At 41.1% G+C, this 25,114-nt stretch overlaps 1 protein-coding gene across 4 annotated transcripts in view; it reads left to right on the forward strand.

The window, feature by feature from the left end:
• The window catches only part of LOC120742865 (carboxyl-terminal PDZ ligand of neuronal nitric oxide synthase protein-like), a 228,495-nt gene that overhangs the window by 180,388 nt on the left and 22,993 nt on the right, over window positions 1-25,114 (forward strand). For 3 of the 4 annotated variants that reach the window (XM_040046334.1, XM_040046333.1, XM_040046335.1), the window contains exons 9-10: window positions 10,015-10,180; window positions 14,065-14,241. In XM_040046334.1, coding sequence (XP_039902268.1) covers window positions 10,015-10,180; window positions 14,065-14,241 — 343 coding nt within the window. Of the gene's footprint in view, window positions 1-10,014; window positions 10,181-14,064; window positions 16,043-25,114 lie in introns of those variants that run through there. The other variant, XM_040046336.1, reaches the window with a different exon arrangement.

The following is a 25,114-nucleotide window of genomic DNA, read 5'->3' on the forward strand; positions in this document are numbered from 1 at the left end:
GGTAGCTATCTGATTCAGGACAACTCGTATCTGCAGCTGCTGCTCAGCCGCTGCTTAATGGAATCTGACATCTGGCTTTTGGTCCTTTTAGCTTGTTTCAGAGCTTTTTCAGTCATTTCTTGCTTTCTTTGTCCTCTTTCGTGTCTTTCCTGCCACACACTGCTTTCAGTTTTTCATCTTCTTCCATTGCTCTTTCCTTTGCACATTTCCTTTCCTTCCATTCTGCCTCCATGTGTTTAGCACATTCAGTTCTGCTGCCTCTCTTTCCCACAGTGCTGCTTTTCTGGTTCTCCCTCACTCTGCCAAGCCCTCTCTTGCCGTCTTACCCGCATTACAAGTATGAGTGCATTTCTAATGATTTCTTTATCATTGCACCAGTAGAAATGATAATGTTCCCTGTAGTGCTCTCCTGCAATGAGATAAAAACAGAGGCGAACCAGTGCTGGAAGGGTTTCAGACACTTCCACATCAAAGAGCCCTAGCGTGGGTGGGCAATGCCATACCGATAATCTGGTGTGAAGAGCACATCCTCGGCAACCAACTCTGTGAAGTCACAGCACACAACCAACACATCTAATCCTCTTACACCACCACTGGGAGAGTCTCTGCGTCTCAGTCTGAAAGGGAAATTGTATCATTCAAGCAGTTTTTCTGTAATTTCTGCATTTCTACAACACTGGCCAATCTTAAATTATCGCCGTCTTTAATGAGGAATTTTACATAGCTGAAAATTTGCCTGGTTTAGAGGCTGGAAGTACTTGGGTGAGTTGGTGAATGCATGTATTTGCATTTGTATGAGATATCTGGCAGATTAAAGAATGGCTAATGTCCCATTCCTCTGCAAGAGAGATTTGCCTTCTCACATGCGCCCCTTTCAGGTAATGCTACAAAAATTCTGAGCTGCAGTGGATGTCTAGAAGCAGCTTTACATTAGACTCATTCAGCGACGTAATCAGTAGCGGTGGGTGGATCGATCCAAATATCTAAGGTATCGATACCAACTCTGGTATTGGTAATCCCATCGATACTAGCGTGATAGGATCGATACTTTGTTTGCTAAAAGGTGTGTTTTGTTGTATTAGCTAATTATTGTGAAACGTAATCACAGTGATTTAATGGTCGTTAATGATGGGTCATCTCATAAATCATGGCACACCGCTTTCTCCTGCATAAGCACTTATAAGTTAAAAGTATTAGTATTAATCAGAGTTATTGTCAGCAGTAATGGCCCTGTATTTACTCAATAACATTTATTGCAGTATCGCACACCGCTAGTTATCAGAGAATAATAAAAAGCAACCCAGTCTATGTGGGAGACATCTAGAGGTGGAGTGAAGTAGTGCATGTGAAAATAGCTAGTGTGGTAAGTTAGTAAATCCAGCTTCATGTAACTTGTGATTTGTGTTATTAGCAGGTATGTGTTCCAAATTGTGATCTTGTCACATGTATTCCTGGTGCCTGAATCTAAGCAGTGGATGAAAGTGAAAGCAGAGTGTATGAGAGTCAATTGGAGACTGCCTCAGCCAGACGACCACCTAATGAACTTTTTGTAGCAGCCGAGGAAATTCACTGCTCACTTCTTTGGTTTAGCAGGACGGATTGACTTTGTTTGAATGATGTTATAATGACCTAATAGTTGGAGCAGCCCACATACTGGTGATACGACTGGGATGGATAACAGGTGATGAAGGCTGTTCTTTGGGCCAGTAACGATGAAACTTTGAAGCAACAGAAAAACTGCAAACACTGTGTTAATGAATCACTGATGTGTGACTTGGGATTAGAATAAAGTAAAACGGAAATCCCTGTGGAATTCCTGCATGTTAACGTTAGTTAGAGACAGATGCTCTCCGCATTGTAAAGAGCAAACAATGGAAGGATGGAAAATGGGTACTGAGGTTTCACGTTGTTTTGAAAGTGGGAATGGGGAAGATCAAAACCGTCCTTGGGTGCCGTTCTGCTGGGAGACGGTTTTGAACAATAAAAGCAATAAAAAGACAGAGAGATGCTGCTCCCTAATTAGAGATTTAACGAGACATTTTAGGTGCTTGAAGCGCCTTCACTTTCACGAAGCTGAGATAAGAGAGCAGAATGGATTGGGTAGCAGCAGGTTTACTACCAAGGGACCACCACAGTGAAGCACAAGTGTTGCACCTTTTAATTGGCTCTTTGTCTGAGTTCTGCTTTTAGAAAAACTTTTTACGCCTCTTCAAGGAACAGCAGCGTCACTCCGTCAGGATTTCTGCCTGGCTGATTGTGCCCGTCCTTCCTTTGCTGAGCATTTACAAAGGAAATGCCAACCTGTTTGTTCATATATGTCACATTGCACCAGTTTGTGTGAGATTTGAGAACACTAACCTTTAAGCCAGTTTTCCATCCATTTAGCATTTTCTACAAACTGAATAGACTGTAACTACTTTGATAAATGTTCCATATATTACGCTAAAAAACTGATGGAACTATCGATCCATAAAAAAATTATTTATTTTCCATTACTGGGAAGCATTGCACTTTCTGCCACTTCATTCATGCCTTTTCTTCATTACTATGATTCATACACTGTCTGGTAATAGAGTAAGATTTCCTTCTCTTCTCTAATGGGCGTGGCTCTTCTGTAGGGTCCAGGACTGAGTTCAGATTCAGGGTGAATCCCTATTTCTAAGCAGGACAGGTAGCATTAAATTACTGCACTATAGCTTTCAGGCTTTAGTGACTCTGAACAGAATGTAATCTGCCTAGATTATTTTCCGCATTCACAGCCACTGTTCGGGGTAATTCGTTCCAGACTAATGCATTTCTGTTATCTGTTCTATGTGGAAAGAGGAGAAAAGTGAACAAGCAGCCTATAACTTTTGAGGAGTGGAGATATAAACATTATCTGTCACTTTTTTAATTTTACAAAAGGACAAAAACGTGGCAGTAAAGTACAAACACACCAAATAACAGTCTGTTGCCACGAAAACGCATCGCCAAAGTTTCCATGCTAACACAAAGCTAGTAATATCAGTGCTCAGTATATGTTGACCCCAGCCGGGCTGGTCGTTTTCAACAGGCAACAGAAGGAGAGATGATTAAAGCCTCCATTTTTCCATGAAGTGCTCTTGGGGCTTGTTTTCACCAGCTTTGCTGTCAGGTTTGTGAAGCACTTGAACAGCAAAAGAAAGATCTTGCGTGTGTGTCCTTGTTAAGACAGGGATTTGTGCTGGGATGCGTGACAGTAGCCTAAAGCTTATATTGTTAACTGCTAATTATGTGGCAGTGCGTCGCAGACCATTTTATAGAGTAACATGAAAGTAATGCAGCAAGTAGGTTGACAAATGTCTCTTTCTTTGAGAAGTAAGTGTGTAGCTTATGCTGCGGCCGCAGTGGGGAAAACAGTGTCTGGAGACTGCAGCACTGGAAAAATTATTGCAACTGTGTGGAATTAACTTGCGATCTTGTTGCCTTTGAAATGGTCACTTTAAAGATGGGGATCAGGTCTACGACTATTCGCAGTTAGTGACAGGAGTGCAAAGACAAGTTGATGAAACAGCAGAGACAGAGTCATCACTCGTCTGTCTGCCACCGAATGGGGTCAAGTTGCCAATTGCATGCAATCTGTTTGAGAGAATACCTAGCTCCTGAGCTACACCCAGACCTTAGTGGCTAGAGTGTGATGTAATTGCAACAGGACAGCAATTTAACTGGAAAACAACATAGTTGCTAGGCAACCTTGCTTTTTGTATAAGAATATAACCAGAATACAATGAATTGGCAACCAGTTGAGTTGAGTCCCCTATAGCAAAGAGATACATTGGAAAATGATTTGCACTCAGCACAGATCGACTCTGACTGCAACGTGCCGATAATCTGTCCGCATTCATAAGATGGAAAATATTTGCAAACCGTTTCCAATCTGCAAGTGAGTCGGATTCAGGCTGTGAATGTTTGGAGACAGGTTGCCTTCCACCAGGCAATCTGTGCAATCACCTTGCAATAAAAAATGACATCCTGAGCATGTTGCACACTCAATTTAGGGTAGACCAGTTGGTTGCCACAACTAGTCTGTTGCCAAAAGGCACAGTGCTAAATGAAGTCACTGTTCAACCACCGGTTTTGGGGGGTTAATGTTACTGCGCCATAAACACATTATTTTAAAAAATACTGTAATGACCCTAACAGTGTTCACCACAATATTGCCCACCAATTCAGTCAAAAATGGCCAAAGAAAGTCTGTGAAAGAAGGCCAACACATAGGGTAAAAGATATACACAGGTAGAGTGATAACACTGACTGTAATTACACATCTGCGAACTGGAAAATGTGTTCCATTATTCATAAATACTACCTGTGCTGCTTAAGTGACCGTTCACTTTAAGTATAACAATGGAAAGCAAATCAAACTAACTACAGGTGGCCAGACAGAAAGGCGCACCGCTGAACAAAAGGCAATAATCTTCGAGGTCAAGCCGTAGTAACTTAGGACTTGTTATCGTTCATCTTATCTATTTTCAATTTTATTTTTACATTTTATCTCTGGGAACAGTTTTGTTTTCAGAGAGTTTGCTGAATAAAGTTTAAGTTGAACCTTGTGTGGCCACTTCAGACATTTTTTTGATCAGATATCCAGATGATAAAGCTTAGCTTTGACTTTTAAAAGAAATTGTTTTTGTTCCTAGATTATTTGAATTATCTTATTTGTTCACTACAGCTTTTATATTGAATTATTCACTGTCCTTTTAGCAGCCTCTGCAGCTCAGTGAGACATTTAACAATGGACAGCTTCAGAACAAATGTGACTCTTGTGGCCAAGGCCTCAGTATAAACCACGGAGGAGTGGCTGATGTGCTATTAGAGTTGTCAGCAGGGCAGCACAAGTCAGAGTCAAGCTCCTCTCTTCCATAGCTCAAGATGGGGTCCCATCTGCTGTAAATTAAACCACCGCAGTCATCATCAGGGTGTCTATCTTTACAAATGAGCTCTTCAGAGGCCGAACACAATCTGTAATCACCTCTGTTTGTTGAGGAGTATGGGGATAATGGAAGTAGATGACCATCTTCCTTGACACTGTCTGGCCAGTGAATGTGGGAGAGGAGGTGGGATGGATCTCTCCGCCCCACTGCCTCCTCATTAGAATGACAAAGGAGTGATGAGTCAGTCTAATGCAGAAAAGTAGCAAGGAGGAGTAAATGAGAAAACAGAAAACGACGCACAAAATGTAGAACAGAGCCATAATAAGACAAGCCAATGTTCCATAAAATGACAATATTTCTGTGTAAAAGAACCTGCAGATCAGGTTCTGCTTTTTTCTGTCTTATCGCTTAAACCAGGATTAGACAGGGAGTCACTCCTCATGGCCTCGCATGTCAAAACACTCAACTTTACAACAGAAATAACTAGACAATTACATAAAATTAACTATAAGTTAAAGGGACTAAAACAGTGAGAAAGCATTGTAGGACATGTCCATAATACCTCTCCTAGTAGGCCTCCAGGACACATCATTATCAGGTGCCTGAACCACCTCAGTTGGCTCCTTTTGCTGTAGTCCCTCTCGAATGACTGAGCTTTTCCCCCCGTCTCTAAGTGAGAGCCCAGCCACTCTTCAAAGAAACTTCTTTCTGCAGCCTCAATCTTTCAGTCACTACCCAAAGCTCATGACCATAAGTAATGGTTAATTTATGTGTTAGTTTGATTAGCAGCAACAGTAACCATTAACAAAATATGACTGCCATCGATGACCAAAAAGCTATCACTTGGTCAGATGTTGGAGCATCTGCAAAAAGTTAGCTAAAAATGTTTTGCTGTCATGACAAGCAAGAATTAAAGTTAGACAAAACATTATAAAGGACCTCGGTACATGAGCTTGTTGTGTTCTCATTAAAACCTGCAACACGAGCACTGCAAATGCAATAGTGAATAGAGGATTTCTCTGTAGTGCATAGCTGCGTTTCATAGGGGCTAGAATGGCCTTGGTACATTGTTCCAACTCTGATTACAGTTTGTTTTGTGGAGTTTTTTCCTTCCTTTCTTTGACACGTGGAGGCGTTGACGTCAACGGCCAAGAGCCTTCGTGCTACCACGGTAACAAGTGCTGCACTACCGCATCAAGCTCAAATTAGAAGCTAAGGAGTGATTAGGAGTTTCAGTAACTTGCACCTCCACATGAGGCCCTGTCATTCACACTGCTCTGAAAATACACCGTGAGCCCTTCACCCCAGCTGGTTTCCTAGGATTGTAAGGGAAACTGCTTGTAATCACTTTGGTATTGATTAAGCTTCTTACATGTACACTGACAAGAAGCTATTAAAAAGGCAAGAAACCACGTAACTGTTGCTGTTTAACATTAAAACATTTTCCACATCCGTGCAGAATTTTTGGGTAAAAGGATGTTTCACCCTTTTTTTTGTTCGGCTCCTTTTTGCCTGTTAAACAGCCGATGTTTGAAGCACCACTGGACCATGTTCAAACTCCAGAGTTAAGCTTAATCAAATTATTGAGAGCCACGTCGCCTCTGCTGTCAGAAAATCATTAATAAGTGGTCTCCTTTAACACACTGGGCCTCTTCTGAACCATTCTTGTGATTTGAAACCTTGAGAATTTCTCCTTTGAAACTGTTGAAAGCAAATACGTGCTCAGGATAGGAGATGGCAGAACAGGGCGGGAGGTGGGACCAACATTTGATTTGGAGAGTACTTTGAAGTCAGAACGGAGAGTCATTGCTGCTATAAAAGCTATGAGAGTGTGTGAGTGTGTGTGTGCGGACATCTGTGCACCGACTGAACAGTTTCTTTCTCCCCTTCCTCTCCTTTTATATCCCCGATTCAAAGTGTAAAAGAAGTTGAGCCGTTCAGTCTTAAATTGAAATCGAGTGTGTGCTTTAATCTCGCGGGCCACAGCAGGCTGTTGCATTAAGGTTACATGAGGATCAGAGCTGCCAAACGAGCACCATTCGTCTTGTAATAAAAGATAAAGCCGCTGTAATTACAGCACAAAGAGGTTGCATCTATCACTAATGTTCTGTCTGGGTGTTTTTTTTTTTCTTTTAAACTTTTAGATAATGTAATAGAAGGTGATCGAGTATCAGAAAGTAGAGTCAAAGCTGGAATATTTCATCATGCTTAATTAGCTAAAAAAAAGTAATAAAATTGGTCTGAAACTGGTAAAAAAGTAAACAAAAAAAACTGCCCATCACAGTTTCCCACATCTAAAGGCGACATGTTTCAAATTACTAACTGATTCCACATGTAGGAAGCAAGTAAGGTTTATTTATATTGTGTTTTCCAGTATAAAATGACATACACCAGTTAAAAGAGTATAAATGGATCAAAGTAAATAAAAGAAAGCCTGCACAGGTGGGTTTTAAGCTTCTTTTGAAAAGTGCCAGCAGTCTCCACAAATCCCCAGTCCAACGGAAGCAAAGTCCACATCCTGGGAGCCGGAAACTCAAAAGCACCGTCTCCTTTTGTCTTTGATCTGGACCCAGTGCCACCAACAAACATCAGTCAGCTGGCCTAGTAGTGGCGTATGGATGTAAATGTTAACAGCAATATAAAGAGGAATGTGACCAATGAAGAGCTCTGAAAGTGGTCACCAAAATCTTAAACTGAAAACAACTTTACAATCCCCAAAGATTTTCGCTGATTACTTCATTTGCTTCTGACTGAAAAACGCTCAGATGATTTAGTTGGTTTGCTGTTTTGTTCTTCTTTCCCTCTGCAACTTTAATTAATGAAAACATTGAAAATATGGTGCGATCGATCAATCGCTGCCATCTCCTAAGCTCACATCCTCTGAGCCTCTCATCTCACAATCGGTGTAGTTACTAGAAGATGGCCCACACTCGAGCTACATTCCCCACATAACTGGAGACAAATCCACTTTGTATTTAGGCTCAAAGTTCATATTGTATTTCATGAGAGTATATTTTAATTACAAGAATTTTATCCACGTTTCTCTCATCTGTGATAAAACCCAAGCTCTCAGTGGAAATAATAATCCACCGTTTTTGTTTTTGTTGTAGTTTTTTTATATAGTCTAAAATTCAACCCAGTTTATAAACAAAACGGTGCCAAAATACAGGAAAAAAAAAAGATACAACTGAATACATAAAAGCAGAGAGCCCACTGATGAAAGTAACACAGTGTTGATCTGGCATTTTTAATACTTTTGTATGGTATTATATTCTGCCAGACCAAAGACGACTGTTTTGCAGATTTATGCATTCATAAACGAGTCAGTTAAACTTATGGGATATTGTTGTTAATCACTCAAGCTGCTTTGGTGTTAATGAAATGAACAACATTGTGCAGCAACAATGAGACAACCCTCGATCCAGGAATGGTTTTAAAGGTGGCGGCCACTGATGTTTTTTTTCCTCCTCATCTTTTTTGACTAGTTTTGACTAATTCTATAGTTTTACATTTGGCTAGGGTTAGTGTCACTACTGGGAGCATCACGCAATACCTGGACCCTACAGAGGTTGTGCAACTCCTCCAGGATGGCACATCAATATGTGTCATTGCTAGACGGTTTGCTGTGTCTCCTAACACAGTCTCAAGAGCACGGAGGAGATTCCAAGAGACAAACAGGTACCCTAGGAGAACTGGACAGGGCCGTAGAAAATCCTTAACGCATCAACAGGACCAGTATCTGCCCTTTTGTGCAAGAGGAACAGGATGAGCACTGCCAGAGCTACAAAACGTGGAAAACAGGTTCATTAGGAATGTTTTGGTGGTGGATCAGTGATGGTCTGGAAAGACATATCCACAGAGGGATATCGAGACCTCTACAGGTTAGCCAGCGGCACCCTGACTGCCATTAGGTACTGGTACACTGGTGCAGTGGGCCATGGGTTCCTCCTGGTTCATGTCAATGATCAGCCTCATGTGGTGAGGGTATGCAGGCAGTTCCTGGAGGGTGAAGGTATTAATGCTACTGACTGGCCCACACACGCTTGCCTGACCTAAATCCAATAGAACACCTCTGGGATGTTATGTTTCGGACCACCTGCAAAATGGACTAACCTGCCACATCATTTTATCGCTTTACATACCTGTCTTTGAATCTGTAGGGTGATCGTTTTCGTTTCCATCAAACAATGTGTCGCCCTTTCATTCCTAACACCTTACACTCGATATAAGTGTAGATATGCAGCATGATTTATTTTATTTTCAATATTGAGATCTGATGTGTTTTCAGAGTTCGTTTAAGTTTTTCAAGCAGTATATTTAATTTGAGTCCACTCTTTTCCAGGGTAATTAAAATGAACTTGTATATGACATGAGGACAAAATATACCACAAAACAAAAAAGGATTCAGTCTCAGATGTAGTCGGGCTTCTTTTCATGTGTGCCTAGTGTTTTAGAGCCAGATGTCATGCTTGATACTTGCAGTGACTGCACATTCAGATGCTGATAGAAATCTGTCCACCCTGTCTCTTAAGCTGTTACCCTCGTGGTGTTTGACTGATTCTAGTTTTTCTTGTTGAGCTCAGACTCAGTGGTTTCTGTGTTGGGGGAAGGAGATGCATCAACATTTTGTTTCGCTCTCTTTGGCTTGTCAAATCTCTCAGCCTCTTCCTCTGACTGTCATTACTTTTCTCGCTCCTGGAAAACTGCATAGACATTTTAAAAAAAAGAAGGAAAAAGGAAAAAAAAGGCAGATGCGTTACTATGACAACAACCTTGAGTCACGTCATTAGCTTCAGAAAAGCTGCAACACGGACCCATTCAAAGCATGTAAATGAACTTTTTGTATTTTCTTGTTGCCATTAAAGAAATATTTGCGGCAAACAGCACGCACCGCTGATTTCTCAGATGAGAAAAGTGTGTTGGTAAGGTCAGCACAGTTTGGCCTTGGTCTTCACACAGACTGGGATGCGGTGCATTGTTTTGTTTGGGGAATTCAGATAAGAGGAGCAACCTGGGAAAAAATGTTTCTGTGAGCTGGATTAGGTTTGCCTCGCTCATTACAGAGAATCCATTTCTCCCTGCTTGTCAACAGACTCTTGACCCCTCACATCTTCTGTTGCAGGTCCATCTCTTGAAGGACCAGCTGAGTGCAGAGGCCACGGCTCGGCTGGAGGCCCAGGCTCGCGTCCACCAGCTGCTCCTCCAGAACAAAGACCTGCTGCAGCACATCTCTCTGCTGGTTAAACAGATCCAGGAACTGGAGACCAAAATGTCTGGACCAAATTCCAGTGAGTGGACCTATAGACATGCATACTGTATAATACACTTTACATAAATAGAGATGTTCTGATGATATAAAAGTGCTCACACATCTACTGAATGTACAGGGCAAGAGTAGACAGGCTGCACCGGGCAAGTGTGTAAATTGTGACCTGCATCAGCCTCTGCTGGCAGTCAGTAGGAAATGGGATGTAGTTTGTAGTTCTTGCTTGAGGAAAAGACACATCACCTAAAGCAAGGTGTGTCAAGCATAAGGCCCGAGGGCAAAAATCAGCCTGGCAGAGACTTCAGTCTGTTTGACCGGACAGCTTTAGAAAATGTGATGCTCCCTCAACTTGTTCTGTAACTTTAGGCAATTATATCTCAGAGCTTAAGCCCAAACAGCCGTAGCAACAGATTTCTGTTTTACTAGAGCACTATTTCTTTGTCTGACCTACTCAACATTAACATGGGCTGTAAGTGTGTGAACATAATGTGCAGTGCCTTTGACATCTCTGATCTAGATGATAGGCTGCAAAAACACAGCACACGGGAGCTTTTTGGTTTCAATTCGGTTTTGGCCCTTACACAAAATGTAACTTTAATTCTTTAACTATAACAAGGCAGACTCATCCTTCAGATGTGTCCATGAAAATAGTTCTTTGCATTATAGTATCTTATTAATGCATTAATTGCTGACGCTTCAGACTGCTGTGTTGTTCTTTGAGCTCAAGTCTTCGTTTTCATAAAGTTTCACTGATTATTTTTAAAAGGCTTTGGAGGTTTCTCACTGATAGAGAATAATCAGCATGCACACACAGCAAACATATACTACAAAATAAGCATATTTAACTTTTAATATAATTATAAAATATATAGAGACCTTAAAGTATTTAACAATAGTTATAAAACGCAATATACATATAGAATGTAATAGGAAAAAAATGGTAAATGACCAGTTTTTCATTAAAACTGTCAAAGACTTTTACTCCCAGGAAGTAAAAGGAAGTAAAAGGTTCCTGCTTTTAGTCTGTTTCCGCTTTCTTTTAAAGACTTGATCTTTTAAAGACATTAGCTGGAGGGGGTTTATATTTATCTGGCCATGCACAATTTTACTTGCACATTATTTCATGTATTTTGTGGGCTATAGATCTAAATTATTTATTATATAGTTTTATGTTATTTTTATATAGTATATACTTTTTCCAGTAAGTAAAGGAAATATTACGTTTTCAGGTCTTGGAAGTGGGAATTTTCTTATTCCCAGTTAGAATTTTGATCTGGAAGGTTCCTTCTGATTCTTTACTCAGAAAGTCGGAGCAGCCCCACCAATCCTGAGTTAACAGTCCAAGATGGTGGCGGTAAACGGCACTAAAACTGTAAACTGTGAGGCAGCAGTGCTAGCCACTGATCCACTGGGATTAAAAGACAAACAGAAGATTAACACAGTAGTAATCTATATGATAAATAATAATTGTAATACCTCCATAGTTGATTCATTTTTACCCCTCAGCTGTAAAAGGCTCATAGGATATTGTTATCACCCCGCTGCCTGGATGGCAAGCGGCGCGTTAACTCAAGTTTGTGAATTCAATAACCCGAAAACGAGGCAACGTAGGATTTTCAAATTAACAGTATATGTTTATTTACTAAAGATCTTTTATTCTGTACTGCCACTGTTGTGTATGCACTCTTGTGACTCACAAAATAAGCCACATCCAGAGCACTGACCAGGCTCTGTCCATGAACGTGCTGCTGTGGTGTTCTTAAGCACAAAAAACATGCATTATGTTGTATTGTTAGTGATGCATAAATCGCTCTACCTTTCCAAAAGCCAAAGCAAACCCTGTTTTTCCTCACATTTCCAGCTATCCTACCAGAACGCACAAACTTACTCCTGATTTCCAGCATCCAAGAGATAACTGGAACGTGGCATTAGTCGCTGTTAAAAACTAAAAGCAAATCAATTTTACACCCAGTGCAAGCAGAGGTGGACCAGTTTAGTGTCAATGACATAGTCTAACACAAACAAACATGTTTCTGAATGTCTTGTCTTTTCTTCTCATATCTCACTGGAGAAAACTGGAGGAAAGTGTCAAAGGTCCTTTGATCATGCTGACTAGGTGATTGGTCAAAACAAGTCATGGTCTCTGATGTGTCTCCTTTATATCTACATTTCAATATAAGGTTTACAGTTATAAATTGTTCTGTTTCAAGATAACATTATATCCCAGGCAGAAAACTGGGTGCCAAATAATTCCTTTCATTTAGACATCCATCTGTCCCTTGCCTCTAACAACGTTCCTGCTGTGGAAAAAAATTGTACAACCAAGGCAAAGAGAAACTCTACCAAGCAAATGATATGGGAAAAAGCTCAGCTGAATGAGCTGTGAGTGAGATATCTCACAGAACAGAGCTGTTTGGTCACACCAAAGGTGCCGTGACAAACAAGCAAATGTACAATGACAGTGACGAGAAAAAGTGAAAAATAGGCATGAAGGAGGCAGAAAAAAGGCATTAGTAATTCTACATCACACTCTAGGTCAACACACATCACTGTCAGACATGCAGAGCAGACGTCCAGCAACACACGGCGCACAAAAGCATTAAAACGCAGACGTGTACAGTATAAGATGTCCTTTCCATGTCTCCCCCCTCACTACCACACAATTTTAGTCATCCGTTTCATCTGCTGTTGAGACTGTGTGTGTGTGTGTGTGTGTGTGTGTGTGTGTGTGTGTGTGTGTGTGTGTGTGTGTGTGTGTGTGTGTGTGTGTGTGTTCCTGTCTAGCTATCTTTGTGAGGACCGAAATCTGCATTCTACTATACTTGTAAGAACCAACAGTAACTTGTGAGGACACACACACTGGTCCTCACAAGTTTGAAGGCTTTTTTGAGGCTCAAAATGTGGTTTTAGTGTCAGGGTTACAATTAGGTTATGGTTAGGTTTAGTTACCCTAGGGTTAGGGTTAGGCATTCGTTTTTAATGGTTAGGGTTAATGGGAAACCATTATGTCAATGAAGATCCTCACTAAGTTAGCTTCTCCAGCAAATATGTGATGCCATCAGGTGAATATAGGTCAAAATCTCTAAGGAATAATCCCAACGCCTGGCTGAATCCATGAAAAAAGTGATCCTCTTCAGAGCCTTCTGGCTGGGCAAAGGAGCAGCAGTGGCAGACAGTTCCTCTCAGTGTGCTGAGCAGTTCAAGAGGTCCTTTATCCCACTGTAATAAGACTTTTTAAACACCCTTCCGTGTGTGTCTGTGTGTGTGTGACAAAAAATACATCCCCTAAAAAAAACCAAAAAAAAACCCCAAACATATATGTAGCATAATCTAAAGCAGATTATACTGCAGAAGCAGTCTGAGAAGTTTTTGTAGATGTTTGATTGATGGAGTTGTTTAAACTCGAACACTGCAACTGCTGTGAACCCAAACAAGCTACTGCTACTGTCCTCTGCCAAGGAGTGAGTGAGTCATCCTTCATGTTTGTTCTGGGTTGGTATTGAAGACGTCTTTCTTTAATGCATCTCTTTCTCACTGTTCCAGCTCCAGGTCTGTGCTGTGTGCCCGTAAAGAACCCTGCTAAACCTGTTTCACTGAGCAGTCGTGATGATGATGAAATGCTTTGAAACATGTTGTTTTTTCTCTTCTGCTTATGCTGTACGAGCATGCACTGATTTATTGGTCACAGAGTGATTTATTTTGCTGGGAGTTGTAATCTTATATTCACCACAATTCACAGATATGTATGTCACATACATTTTATCTTCTGCCTGCAAAGGTGATGGCAGATTCATTTCAATCAAGGCTCATTTTTAAAAGTGGTTGAAAACATTTTATGTATCTCTGTTCTTCACTTTCCACCTTTTGCTTCACCTGAAATCTCCTTGCTTTATCTCCTCCATCCAGTGGGTTCCCAGGACAGTTTGTTGGAGATCACCTTCCGGTCTACAGTACCTCCGGTGATATGTGACCCCACGACACCTAAGCCTGAGGTGTCAGCCCTCAACCTGCACACATTTGGCAACAGCGACGGGACCAGCAATGCCTTCTCATCATCCAACGGGACTCTGGGAAGCCCACTAGGTAGGGACCAATGTCTACTCAAACTGGAGTGTTTCCGTTTCCTCCCGGGACCCCCGGGGCCTCCACCTCCTCGACTCCCCTCGCCTCCTCATCCGCTCAAGATTAACAGGCCAGAGATCAAAAGTCCAGAAGCGTCAGAGGGTCCAGTAAAGTCTTTGTCCTGCGACGTCAAATCTCTGGGCTGCCTGGAATTCGCAAGGTTTCGCGAGTCGGGTATTGCCTCGGAGTACGAGTCAAACACGGACGACAGTGATGACAGGGAGGATGAGGATGAGGATGAGGGGGAGGATGAGGACGAGGAAGACATGGAGATTTTTGGATGGGGAACAGATCAGGAGACAGTGAGGCTACTTAATGTTCTCAACAGACAGGGAACTCCTGACTGCCTGGGAGATGAAATAGCGGTGTAACACTTTAACCTGCCCCACCCCCCCATCCGGAGAATCCTATGGTGGCTTGTTTTGTTCACTTACTTAAAACTGCTGTGTGAGAGAGACATATATTGGATGTACACAACTACGTAATCAAGGCTAACGTGAATTTACCAATCACATTTTTTTTAACCTGATGTTGTTGGCAGATTAAAGTTATAAGCTGTCCTCTAAGGCACATTCAGCTTGAACTTGAAGTGAATTTAAGATAACTATGGTGTCAGCTGTTTTTAGACGGACATAAGGCTTCTATGGGAAAACATAACCTTGTCCTGCATTCGAAGTCAGTACATTAAGTCACACTGGGGAAAACACTGCTGCCACGGTCTTTTGCCTCTGAAATGGTTGGCTTTAAGACGAGAGTAGGGCCTGCGATCATTCATAGCGACTTGCCATTCTCAAAGCAACTTTTGGGTATCAAAACTGCAATAACCCTGAGTGATGAGAATGAGGTTAATTTGACCATTATGTGCAGTTTGGTCATAATGATGCTGCAGCAGTGTGAAAAGTTGCAAATCTGTTGTCCTCTACATAGAAATTCACGGGTTCGAGTCCGACCCACTGCACTTTCTTCTACTTTGCACATCTTCCTCTTCCTCCGCTTTCCTGTCACTCTTCACTGCTCTGTCCAATAAAGCAGAAAAAAGGCCAGAAATAAAATATTAATGAAATTCACACTAACTACTTGAATTCAGCTCATAAATTTGAAACACAAACTCAGAAATATGTCTGTGCAGTCAGAGTTGAACTGATGGGATGTCTTCCATCGGGACATGTGCTATCCCGATGGGATTAACAGTGGTGTCCCAGATGTAGAGGGCAGATAACTGATGGCTCTAAAACTGGACAACTCACAAGAAAACAGTCTAAATCAATTAATAAGGCCAGAGCATCAAATGTAAAAAGAAACCTAATTAAAATAGTGTCCCTTTAAAAAAAGGACACATGTAGGCACAAACAAATTAATAGCAGAATGATAAATCAAAAATCATCGACAGCATGACATCAGAGAGGAGACCAAACAAGAACATGCCAAACATTATAAATTTTAGGTTTGTCAAACTTATCATCCTCATACAGGAGGCAAAAAACAAGTTCACACAGGGTAACAGGACATTTTGTTAGCTTGAGGTTATCACAAATCAGCTGTAAGCAAATAAAGTTTGATTATAGATAATTTGCTTCTAGTTCAGGCTGAATTCGCCTTAAGAATAATAATCTGAGTTGGTCACGTACCCTTGGAAAACAAGAGTTTGAGCCTAATCTGTATGCACACTCATGCATATAGGGATGGGTATTGATAAGATTTTCACGATTCCGATTGCACTTTCGATTCTGTTTAACGATTCGATTCTTTATCGATTCTTTTTTAAAAAAGGAGAACACTAAGGTCGATCAGCTTAGAACTTTGTTTTATATCTTCTCTTTGAACAAGATAGAAATTTAGGAGTAACATGGCCTTACAAACCCAACAGTGAGATCTTAAGAGATCCACAGCCTACGGCTCTTCAATGGGGTGTCACAGGGTCCCCAGGAAAAAACCTTGTAAATGTAAAATAATAAAATAAATATTCTTCTGTAGCAACAACAAAGTATAACATAAATTATTCTGTAGCAATTACACAAGAATATCCAGTAATGTCCCTGCCTACAATTAAACACATTCACTTACCGAAAATCGGGGGCATCTGCTGTGGCAAATGGGTGCAAGGCTTTGACCACAAACTTAGTCACTGCTCGGTGACATTCGTCTATCCTGGCCTGAAAGGAGACGCTACCGGTAGACTGCAGCAAGAACTGCCAGCGAGCGCCAGCCAGACTCCCTCTGTCTCATCATGGTCGCCTAAATGCACAGTAATGGCAGGTTTTGTAATAAGGCAGATCGCGCTAACATAATATGCACTGTTAGTTGATTATTTACCTGCTGCATTAACGGGAGAGGACGTGCAAACGTTACCGCTGCTGCTGGGTTGAGATTCACGAGTCCGGAGCGGAATTAAAAACACGACATTCATTTAAGGTTATCGCGTGTTTTGTGAGCAAATGCTTTTGCATATTCGTAGTGTTTCCTCCCTTAAATGAAATATCTACTTTGCAAGTATTGCAAGTTGCCCTGTTGTCATCCGTTCTCCTAAAGTATAACCAAACTTTTTGACTGTTTGAGCCGCTTAGGCACCGTGTTTCCTGCCAGGTAAATGACGCTCCGCAACGTGGTGACGTGATTCGGGGCGACTGGAATCGATAAGGGAATCGTTTGCAAAAATGGCAAACAATTCCAAGGAATTGAAACAGTGGGAACCGGTTCTCAACAAGAACCGGTTTTCGATACCCATCCCTACATGTATATTCTCTTATTTCTCTGAATCTGTTGCTCCTGTTTGCTTCCTTTTGTTTCCTGTTTTTTCATGACACACAGGCGTCCATCTATCAGACACACTCATCAGATTCAGACTCTTAAGTTTTCCCCTTTGGGTAAATTGAAGTTGTGATTCTGCGTGTACGCTGATGGTGTCATGGGGCTGTCAGGGTGTAACAGGAAATCAATCACTTAGCAAATGGAAGTTGTTTGAAAATGTACATATACAATAACTCCTCAAGGTTAGTTCAGGGGCAAGTGCTCACTCTGTCAACACGGACGGAGTAGCGATCATTCACGCTGACAGGAACAAGACAGAAGTGTTCGGGACTAAAGAGACCTGAGACTGACACGCTCTCGTCACAGCTGGAGTGAAAAGCGACTCTTCCTGCGATGAAGCACGAACAGTTGGGTCTAACTTTTGGAGGGACTTTGTTACTTTGGAAAGGGAAAGTCCTTTCTTCCTCTGTTCATAATTAATCAAAGACTATTTTTAGACAGAAATCTCTATCTACCTGTACAAACTTTGTTTTCTACACAGAAACTGTTGGAACTGCTCCATCCTTGACCCTCTTTTTTGTCTCTCACTGTTTGTCAACTTGGTAGTCAGAGCATGTTTGCACTCTTTTCAGCTGTCCACGCACATATCTCCCCACTTTTTAATTTATGTAAAGCTGGGATTAGTTGGACCTCGAGGAACGCTGTTTGTTTCTTTTATTCATCCGGTAAACAAAACCTCTTCCCGCGTGCCAGAACAGCGGCTCGCGGATGACAGCCAAGAGCGGTCCCGTTTGTTTTAACCCAGCTCTGTGTACCGGCCTCCAGGCACGAGTCAATATTAAAGCATTTGTTTTGTTTCATGGGGAAAGCTACAGAGTTTTCATTTTTGTGTACCGTAGCCATAGTTTAACAGGACAGCCCTTCGCTCAGATCAGCGCAGACAGTCGTACTTGGCAAAGGTAGACCCTGCAGAGATTTGAAGAGGAAGTGAGCCAAATCTCTAAGTGCTCAATATCTTTTTGCAAAGAGCTTCAGTCAGATTGGATTAAACCAGTAAACTGCCAGCCACTTGCCATCTGATTGTGTTTGTATTAAAAGATAACAAAGATCCTATCTGCTGTTGGTCTAAAGTTTGTTTGGATATTCGTGCCAAAGTGGTCGCACATGAGAACTAACTAGTGTTACCAGTAAAGAATATGCAGGCCAGCTATAATTAGTCAACAGCATAGGTTTTCTCTGGCTTGACTTAAAATTGATCCAAAAGATCTAAATTACATTTCTAGACATATAGAACCGTTCTTAATTTCTGCGCTGAGACAATTATGGAAGATGAAAGCAAAAGAAAAAGTCACTAATACTGAAATAAGCAAATGGAGCTAATAGTTATACAGTCAGCACAAGAGCATACTGGCAAGCAGTCTAATCTGTTATCACAAAGACGAAGCACTTGATAGGCGAATGAGTAAATAATGTAGATCTGGTCATCCTTCAGTCAGAAACGCGATGTGAGGAGAGTAAGAGACTAAATAAGTCCCGACCAAGGTGAAACAGAGGGACACCACATAAATCAATAAGTAGCAATAATATAACTGTTGATTTTCCGATAGCCTACCTTTACCGGTTTGTTCAGTGTGGAAAGCAGAGGTGCCAGCCAGCTACTAGGTTATGATTCACAGAAATTCCCGTGCCTTCTGCAATTCCCAGACATCTCAATCAGCTCTATACTGCTGTATAAATCGGTGGATCTTGATAGACAAGTTCCAGTTTAGGCATAAGGTTTATACCCGGTTACAGGGAAAAGCATGTTTAAACCTAGATGGTCCCGAAACAACAGCAAGTTATACCTTAGGACCAGAGTTGTAGACAAGTATCTTAGTCCCATCTGTCGTCGACTTGACAGATCCAAACAGACTGAAAACACAGCAGAAAAAAAACGTGCTACTAGTTGTTAAGCAGCAATGGTTTTAAAAAAGAGAATCAATAATTCTTCACCTTGGGTAGATTTTGAAATATGCTCCTCAACAGCAATCATGCATGTTAAAAAAGAAAGGGTGCTTGATGGGAATTGTAGTAGCAAAACAACCATGTTTGATGGAAGCAAAGACCTGCGTCTACTGTTGAACAGAAGAACTACAGTTCGGGCAAGTTGCACGCTTGGATTTCCGTATTGATATTTTCCATTCACAACAGAAAGAAGCACTTCCAATATTCCAGCTCTAAGAATTCCCAACCCCATATCAACAAACAGTGTACTCTTAAACTTCTTTGAAGTGCTTGCTTTTCTTTTAACTGTTGACAGTCGGCTAAGGCGTCAGATCAAACCAGCAACACTGTGGTGTATGTCCTCTGATTGAAACCTTATTCTTCACATTGTCTTTTTTATCCCTCTTTCCTTGTGTTGTGTCTCTCTTTTCCCCTGCTGTCTTTTGTACGTGTTAATTTAAATAGTTTAAATCTTCACGAGTGGTTGAGCGCATGGCACAGGGGTGCAGATGCCTTCAGCGATCAGTCCCTCATTGAATTCCCGGCTGTCTAGACATTTGCTGCTGCTAATGTCTCCTAGTCTCTTTCACTATATCTCTACTCCCTCTCCCCACTGTCGCTATGTAATTAAAGCAGAAATGCCCAGAAAAACCCCCACACACGTTTAAGTCACATTTCAGCTTTTGATGCAATCACCGTCAGATAATGCAGTCATTTAAATATAATTAGAGGGCGCTTAATATCGACCAAAGACAAATTCAGACCTGTTGTGATAAATCATCAGTTAAAGCTCTGCACTGATATTATGGTGATTTAAAAAGATGACCTTACCTCATGATTCGGGTATTCATTTTAATCAAAGAATGTGTCTGGTCATCAAGACCGAAATTACCTCAGTGTCAGGCTCATTCACATTCTTTGGCTTATGCAGAGGAAGATTATGTGAAAGCCTTAGACAAGGTATTCCAGGAGGCCAAGCATTATGTGACTTGAATTACACAAAACTAGCTTTTTTTTTTGGCAACTTTATCTGTTTGCACTACTTCTCAAATTCCTTTTGTTGATTATATAAAAAGTTGTATTTTTTCTTCTGTTTATATATAAAAACACTAAGGGCAAGATCATTAGGTTCTGAAAATAACTTGAGTTTAGCATCTTGATCTGCCCAGTCGATTTGTCATATAATTTCACTAATGTGTGACCAGGTAAACAAATTATAAACTACTTTAAACACAGCTTCCAGTCTGTAAATCTAACCATCCTCCCATACCCTCAGTTAGTGAACGGGTGCATCGGCGCTGTAGGCAAGTTGTGTGAAATAAAAGCAAAGCTAAATTCAAAGGACTGTTCAGAAGACAAGGGGCAAAAAAGATCCTCAAATCAAAATATTTTCAATTTTTTTTTTCAGTAGCCAGTGGTTGTAAATTAAATACTTTGAATTTTGGATTTGATGGTAAAATAAAACACACTGGTAGAACCTTGTCATTTTTATTTTATAAAATTGAAAAAACAGATTCGATCCATCCAATCTCTTCCTTTTACCCTTATCACAGTCGCGAGCAGGCTACAGTCTATCCCAGCTACCATAGGCAAGAGGCGGTGTACACCCTGGACAGATCACCAATCTGACACAGGGCTAACGTAGAGAAAACCAACTAACCAAACCCAACTAACTGCATGTCTTGGACTGTGGGACAAAGCTGTAGTACCCAGAGAGAACCCTCAGAAACACCGGGAGAATATCAGACATAAAAAGGCTGGTCAGATGGTGGAGTCAAACTCAGGACCTTCATGATGTGAGGCACCACCATACTGCCCTAAAAAACTAATTTATTGATTAAATTAGATAAAACTGTTTTGTTACCTTTAGTTATCCAGTAATGAAAAAGTTTAAATTTCCACAGGACTCTGCAGGACTATGTAAAAATTAAATACACCTCATCATCATCCAGTAGGTTGTAGAACTTGACTTGAAATTTATCGTTCTCTGTGTCTTTATCGGTCTTCCACACTGTTTTGGAAGAATTTTTGCCCACTCTTCTTTACAACATCAGTTTAGTTGACATTTGTGGTCATTCATTTATGCACAGCTCTCTTAAGGTCCTGCCACAGCATTTCAGTTGGGTTGAGGTCCAGGCATTGACTGGGCAATTGCAACACTTTGATTCTATTCATTTTCAGTCAGTCTATTGTAAACTGGGAGTCACTGTCCTTTTACGTGACCCAACTTTTCCAAGCTTCAGCTGTTGGACAGATGGCCTCACATTTGACTCTAGAATACTTTGGTATACAGAGGAGGTCATGGTGGACTCAATGACTGTAAGGTGCCAAGGTCCTGTGACTCCAAAATAAGCCCAAATCGTCACCTCTCCACTACCTTGCTTGACAGTTGGCATGATGTGTTTGTGCTTATATCCTATGTTTGGTTTTTACCAAATCTGCCACTGCACATAACAGATAACAGAGAAGAGGCTTTCTCCTGGCAACTCTTCCAAATCAGCCATACTTTGACATTTTCTAATTTCTTATAACATTAAGCATACTAATTGAGGCCTGTGGAGTCTGACATGTAGCTCTTGGGGTTACGCAGTTTCTCTTGTTTCTCTAAGGATTGCTCGGTCTGACCTTAGGTTGAATTAGCTGGGATGTGGCAATATGTTAACATGCAAAAGCCAGATCAGCAAATGACCAAAATTGCCTCTTTTTTTTCCAAATGGAAGAAGTAAGTATGCACATATTTGTTATCACAGATCTGCACAGAGTGCTGTAAAAAGCGTTTTCACTTGAGTGTATGTTCGTACATTTACATTTTAGTAAACCCTTTTCGTGGTTTAACAAAATAAGTTACCCCAAAGTCAAATATTCTATCAAATATTAAATATGCTGGCCAGTAGTGCTGTTTGTTGTTAAAATTATTTTGATATGAAGAGTGTACCTAAATGTGATTTGGGGATGAACTATCCCTTTACCAGTATTGCACAGTGCATTTTACACTCATGGTTTAGCCATTTGCATGTCTTAAGTTGCATGTCTTTATTCCTAACCTCGCTATTCTGCTCAGGCTTTGGCTAAATAGTCTTTTCTACTTCCATCTGATTTCATCTATATTTCTCTCACACACTTGACCTTAACTTTATTCCCCTGATCCCCACTTTTGCGCCGACCTCTCCAAAATGTCAGACACGCTGTAATTCTAAACAGTCTCTTGTTGTTGTTTTCTATATTAGTGATACATGTTGTGTGTTTGGAGGAATAAAGTACAGCCTACAGCCTTTAACCTTGACAAAGAGGTTAGTAATTACTGCTAAAGTACGTGCGGAGGACAAAGCGTTATTATGAGGGTCTGCTTTTCATGAAATCTTTATTAATATAACCATCTGTTCTGTGGATTTATAGGGAGATCACATTCGGAGGCAAAGCAGACAGGATGGGTGTGTGCAGGTTCAGTTTAGTGTGAAACTCATTCCTACTTTGTAACTAGTTATTGATTGAGGCTGTAATGAATTTACAGGACAGCTGAATTCTGGAAAGAAAGAAGTGTCTGTTTCTGGTTGCTCGTCTGCAAGTAGTGTTGGACTGAAGACATCTAGAATTGATAGGCCTCTATTTGCATCCAAGGGTAATAGCAAGCACCAGTCCTCACCAGTGAAGAGTAAAAAATTAAATCTGTCCCAAACTCCTTTAAAAGTAGAAAATGTTTGACCTTGAGAGGTTGAGATACAATACTGTTGTAATATAAAAGGTTCGCCTCCACACTTAATCACCAGTAGATTGTGTTGAAAAGGTTTAACTCTCATATCTACAGATGCTTCAAGTCGGGTCCGGTCTTAAATCTTTATCATTGTTGCAGCTTGTCTCTCTCACGCATACTCTGTGATTTCCTCCCTCTTCTCAGCACTGATAAAATGTCTGGCTGGGATTTTCGCTGTGATTCGGAGGCCACGTTGCCAACCCGTCTGACCAAGCACAGCAGGGTTTGGTGACTTGTATCGATTTCCCCGTCACAAGCGCATGTTGTTTGAAACCGGGGTTAACTACTGGGATAGAAAGGGAGCGAATCAATACACAGTACACAACTCACACTGTCACCAGCAGGGACACGCTCAAAGGCAACACACACAAAGCAAATGCGTAGCAGGTTCAGAGCTAGCCAACCAAGGCATGGCACACACCTACAAGCAGCGGAACTCAAAACTGTCTGGCCTTGGTTGGCCGTGGCATGCACTGTGCAGTCTTCAAGGGGTACAGCAGAGACTGTTTTTCATTACTTTGCTTCTGTGCTTCAGCAAATTGGTTTTGAACTTACAATAAGGTTAAAATACAGACTTTAATACTGTTTGTTCATGTCCAAGTTGGATGGCCGGTGTTGGAGCATAAAAAGGTGTCAGAACTTTAAAAATGGCTACTCAGTTACTTTCATCTTCTTTTTGTCCAACAGCAAGATGACCTGAAATGTATTTATATATAACGAGCAGAGCAGCACACTCGATAACCCGGATACCTGCTACGCAGCTTTGCTCCTCTGACATAAAAACTCAACCAACAACTGTAACTGTAGCAAACATAGAACAAATCAATATGAAAGAGTGTGGATGCTATGATCTCTGCTGTCTATAATTTTCCATGGCAAACCCAGGATGTTTCTGAGATGAAACAAGTGCTCAATATAGTAGACGCATACAGGAGAAGTAAATGTCTTAGACAAACCAACCAAGCAGTGCTCTAGGGAAATGTTGTCCAAAGCTCTTGACTGACGGGAAGCCAAATAAACAAAAAAACTGTCAGTCTGCTGCTAATCTGCTCAAGCATATCAAGGGTTTAAAGAGAGCATTTCTCTTGTTGAGGTCAGAGGCCAGAAGAGAATGGCCAGACTGCTTCAAGTAAATAGGAAGGCAACAGTAACTCCAATAGCTACTCATTAATATAAAGGTATGCACAAGAGCCTCTCTCAGCATGATGAACCTTGACCCAGAACTCCTCACAGGCTCGTCGAAATTTGAAATTGACAGATTAAAAAAATGTTCCCTGTTTTTATAGTAGGGTCAGAATTTTGCTTAAACAACCTCCTGTCTTGTATCAGTGGTTCAGGTTGGTCATGATGGTGTTATTTTATGGGGGATTGTACCAATTTAGCTTTGTTTCTATGCTGCAACTTTCCTAAGTGTTGTTGCTGACCATGTCCATCCCTTCATGACCAGCAAAGGGAAGATGGTCTCAAAGCTTCATATCATTTCAAATTGATTTCTTGAACACGACAATAAGTTCACTGTACTCAAATGGCCTCCACAGTCACCAGATCTCAATAGAGAATCTTTGGGATGTGGTGGAAAAGGATATTTAGATGTCCAGCTGACAAATCTGCAACTGTGTGATGCACTCATGTCATTATGGACCAGAATTTCTCACATTTGTTTCCAATCTGTACCACAAAGAATTGATGTAGTTCTGAAGGCAAAAGGGGGTCCTACCTGATACTAGAAAGTAGGGGTGCAATGATACTCATATCGATATTGAACCGTTCGATACAGTGCTTTCGGTTCGGTACGCATATGTATCGAACAATACAAAATTTTTAATTTATTTTATCAACTTTTCTTCTGACGATGCTGTCTGTGTTGACAGCTCAGTGGATCTGCGTTCGACTACTCCGCCAAGGCTGCACTGTCGAGCACAGATCCACTGAGCGCAGCGCAAGCTAGCAAGACAGAAGCTAAGCTCGTTGCAACATGGCAAATTGAACCTCCCCCACCCTCATTCAGATCTGGCCTTTGGAACTATTTTGGTCTTCATGTGAAGCATGACCCTGAAGGTAAGCACGTCATAGACTAAAGTAAAACAGTATGTCGGATGTGCCATGCAATGGTAAATGGTAAATGGCCTGTATTTGTATAGCGCTTTACTAGTCCCTAAGGACCCCAAAGCGCTTTACACATTTAGTCATCCACCCATTCACACACACATTCACACACACATTCACACACTGGTGTTTGTTTTTTGGGGTTCAGTATATTTATATAAGTGATGTAAGGAATAAAAGAAATCTATATATTCGGTGAATATATAGATTTCCCACTCAATTACATTGGTGGGAACTACTGCGTTA

The sequence above is a fragment of the Simochromis diagramma genome, unplaced genomic scaffold (assembly GCF_900408965.1).
Source record: "Simochromis diagramma unplaced genomic scaffold, fSimDia1.1 OVJJ01000553.1, whole genome shotgun sequence".
Lineage (NCBI taxonomy): Eukaryota > Metazoa > Chordata > Actinopteri > Cichliformes > Cichlidae > Simochromis > Simochromis diagramma.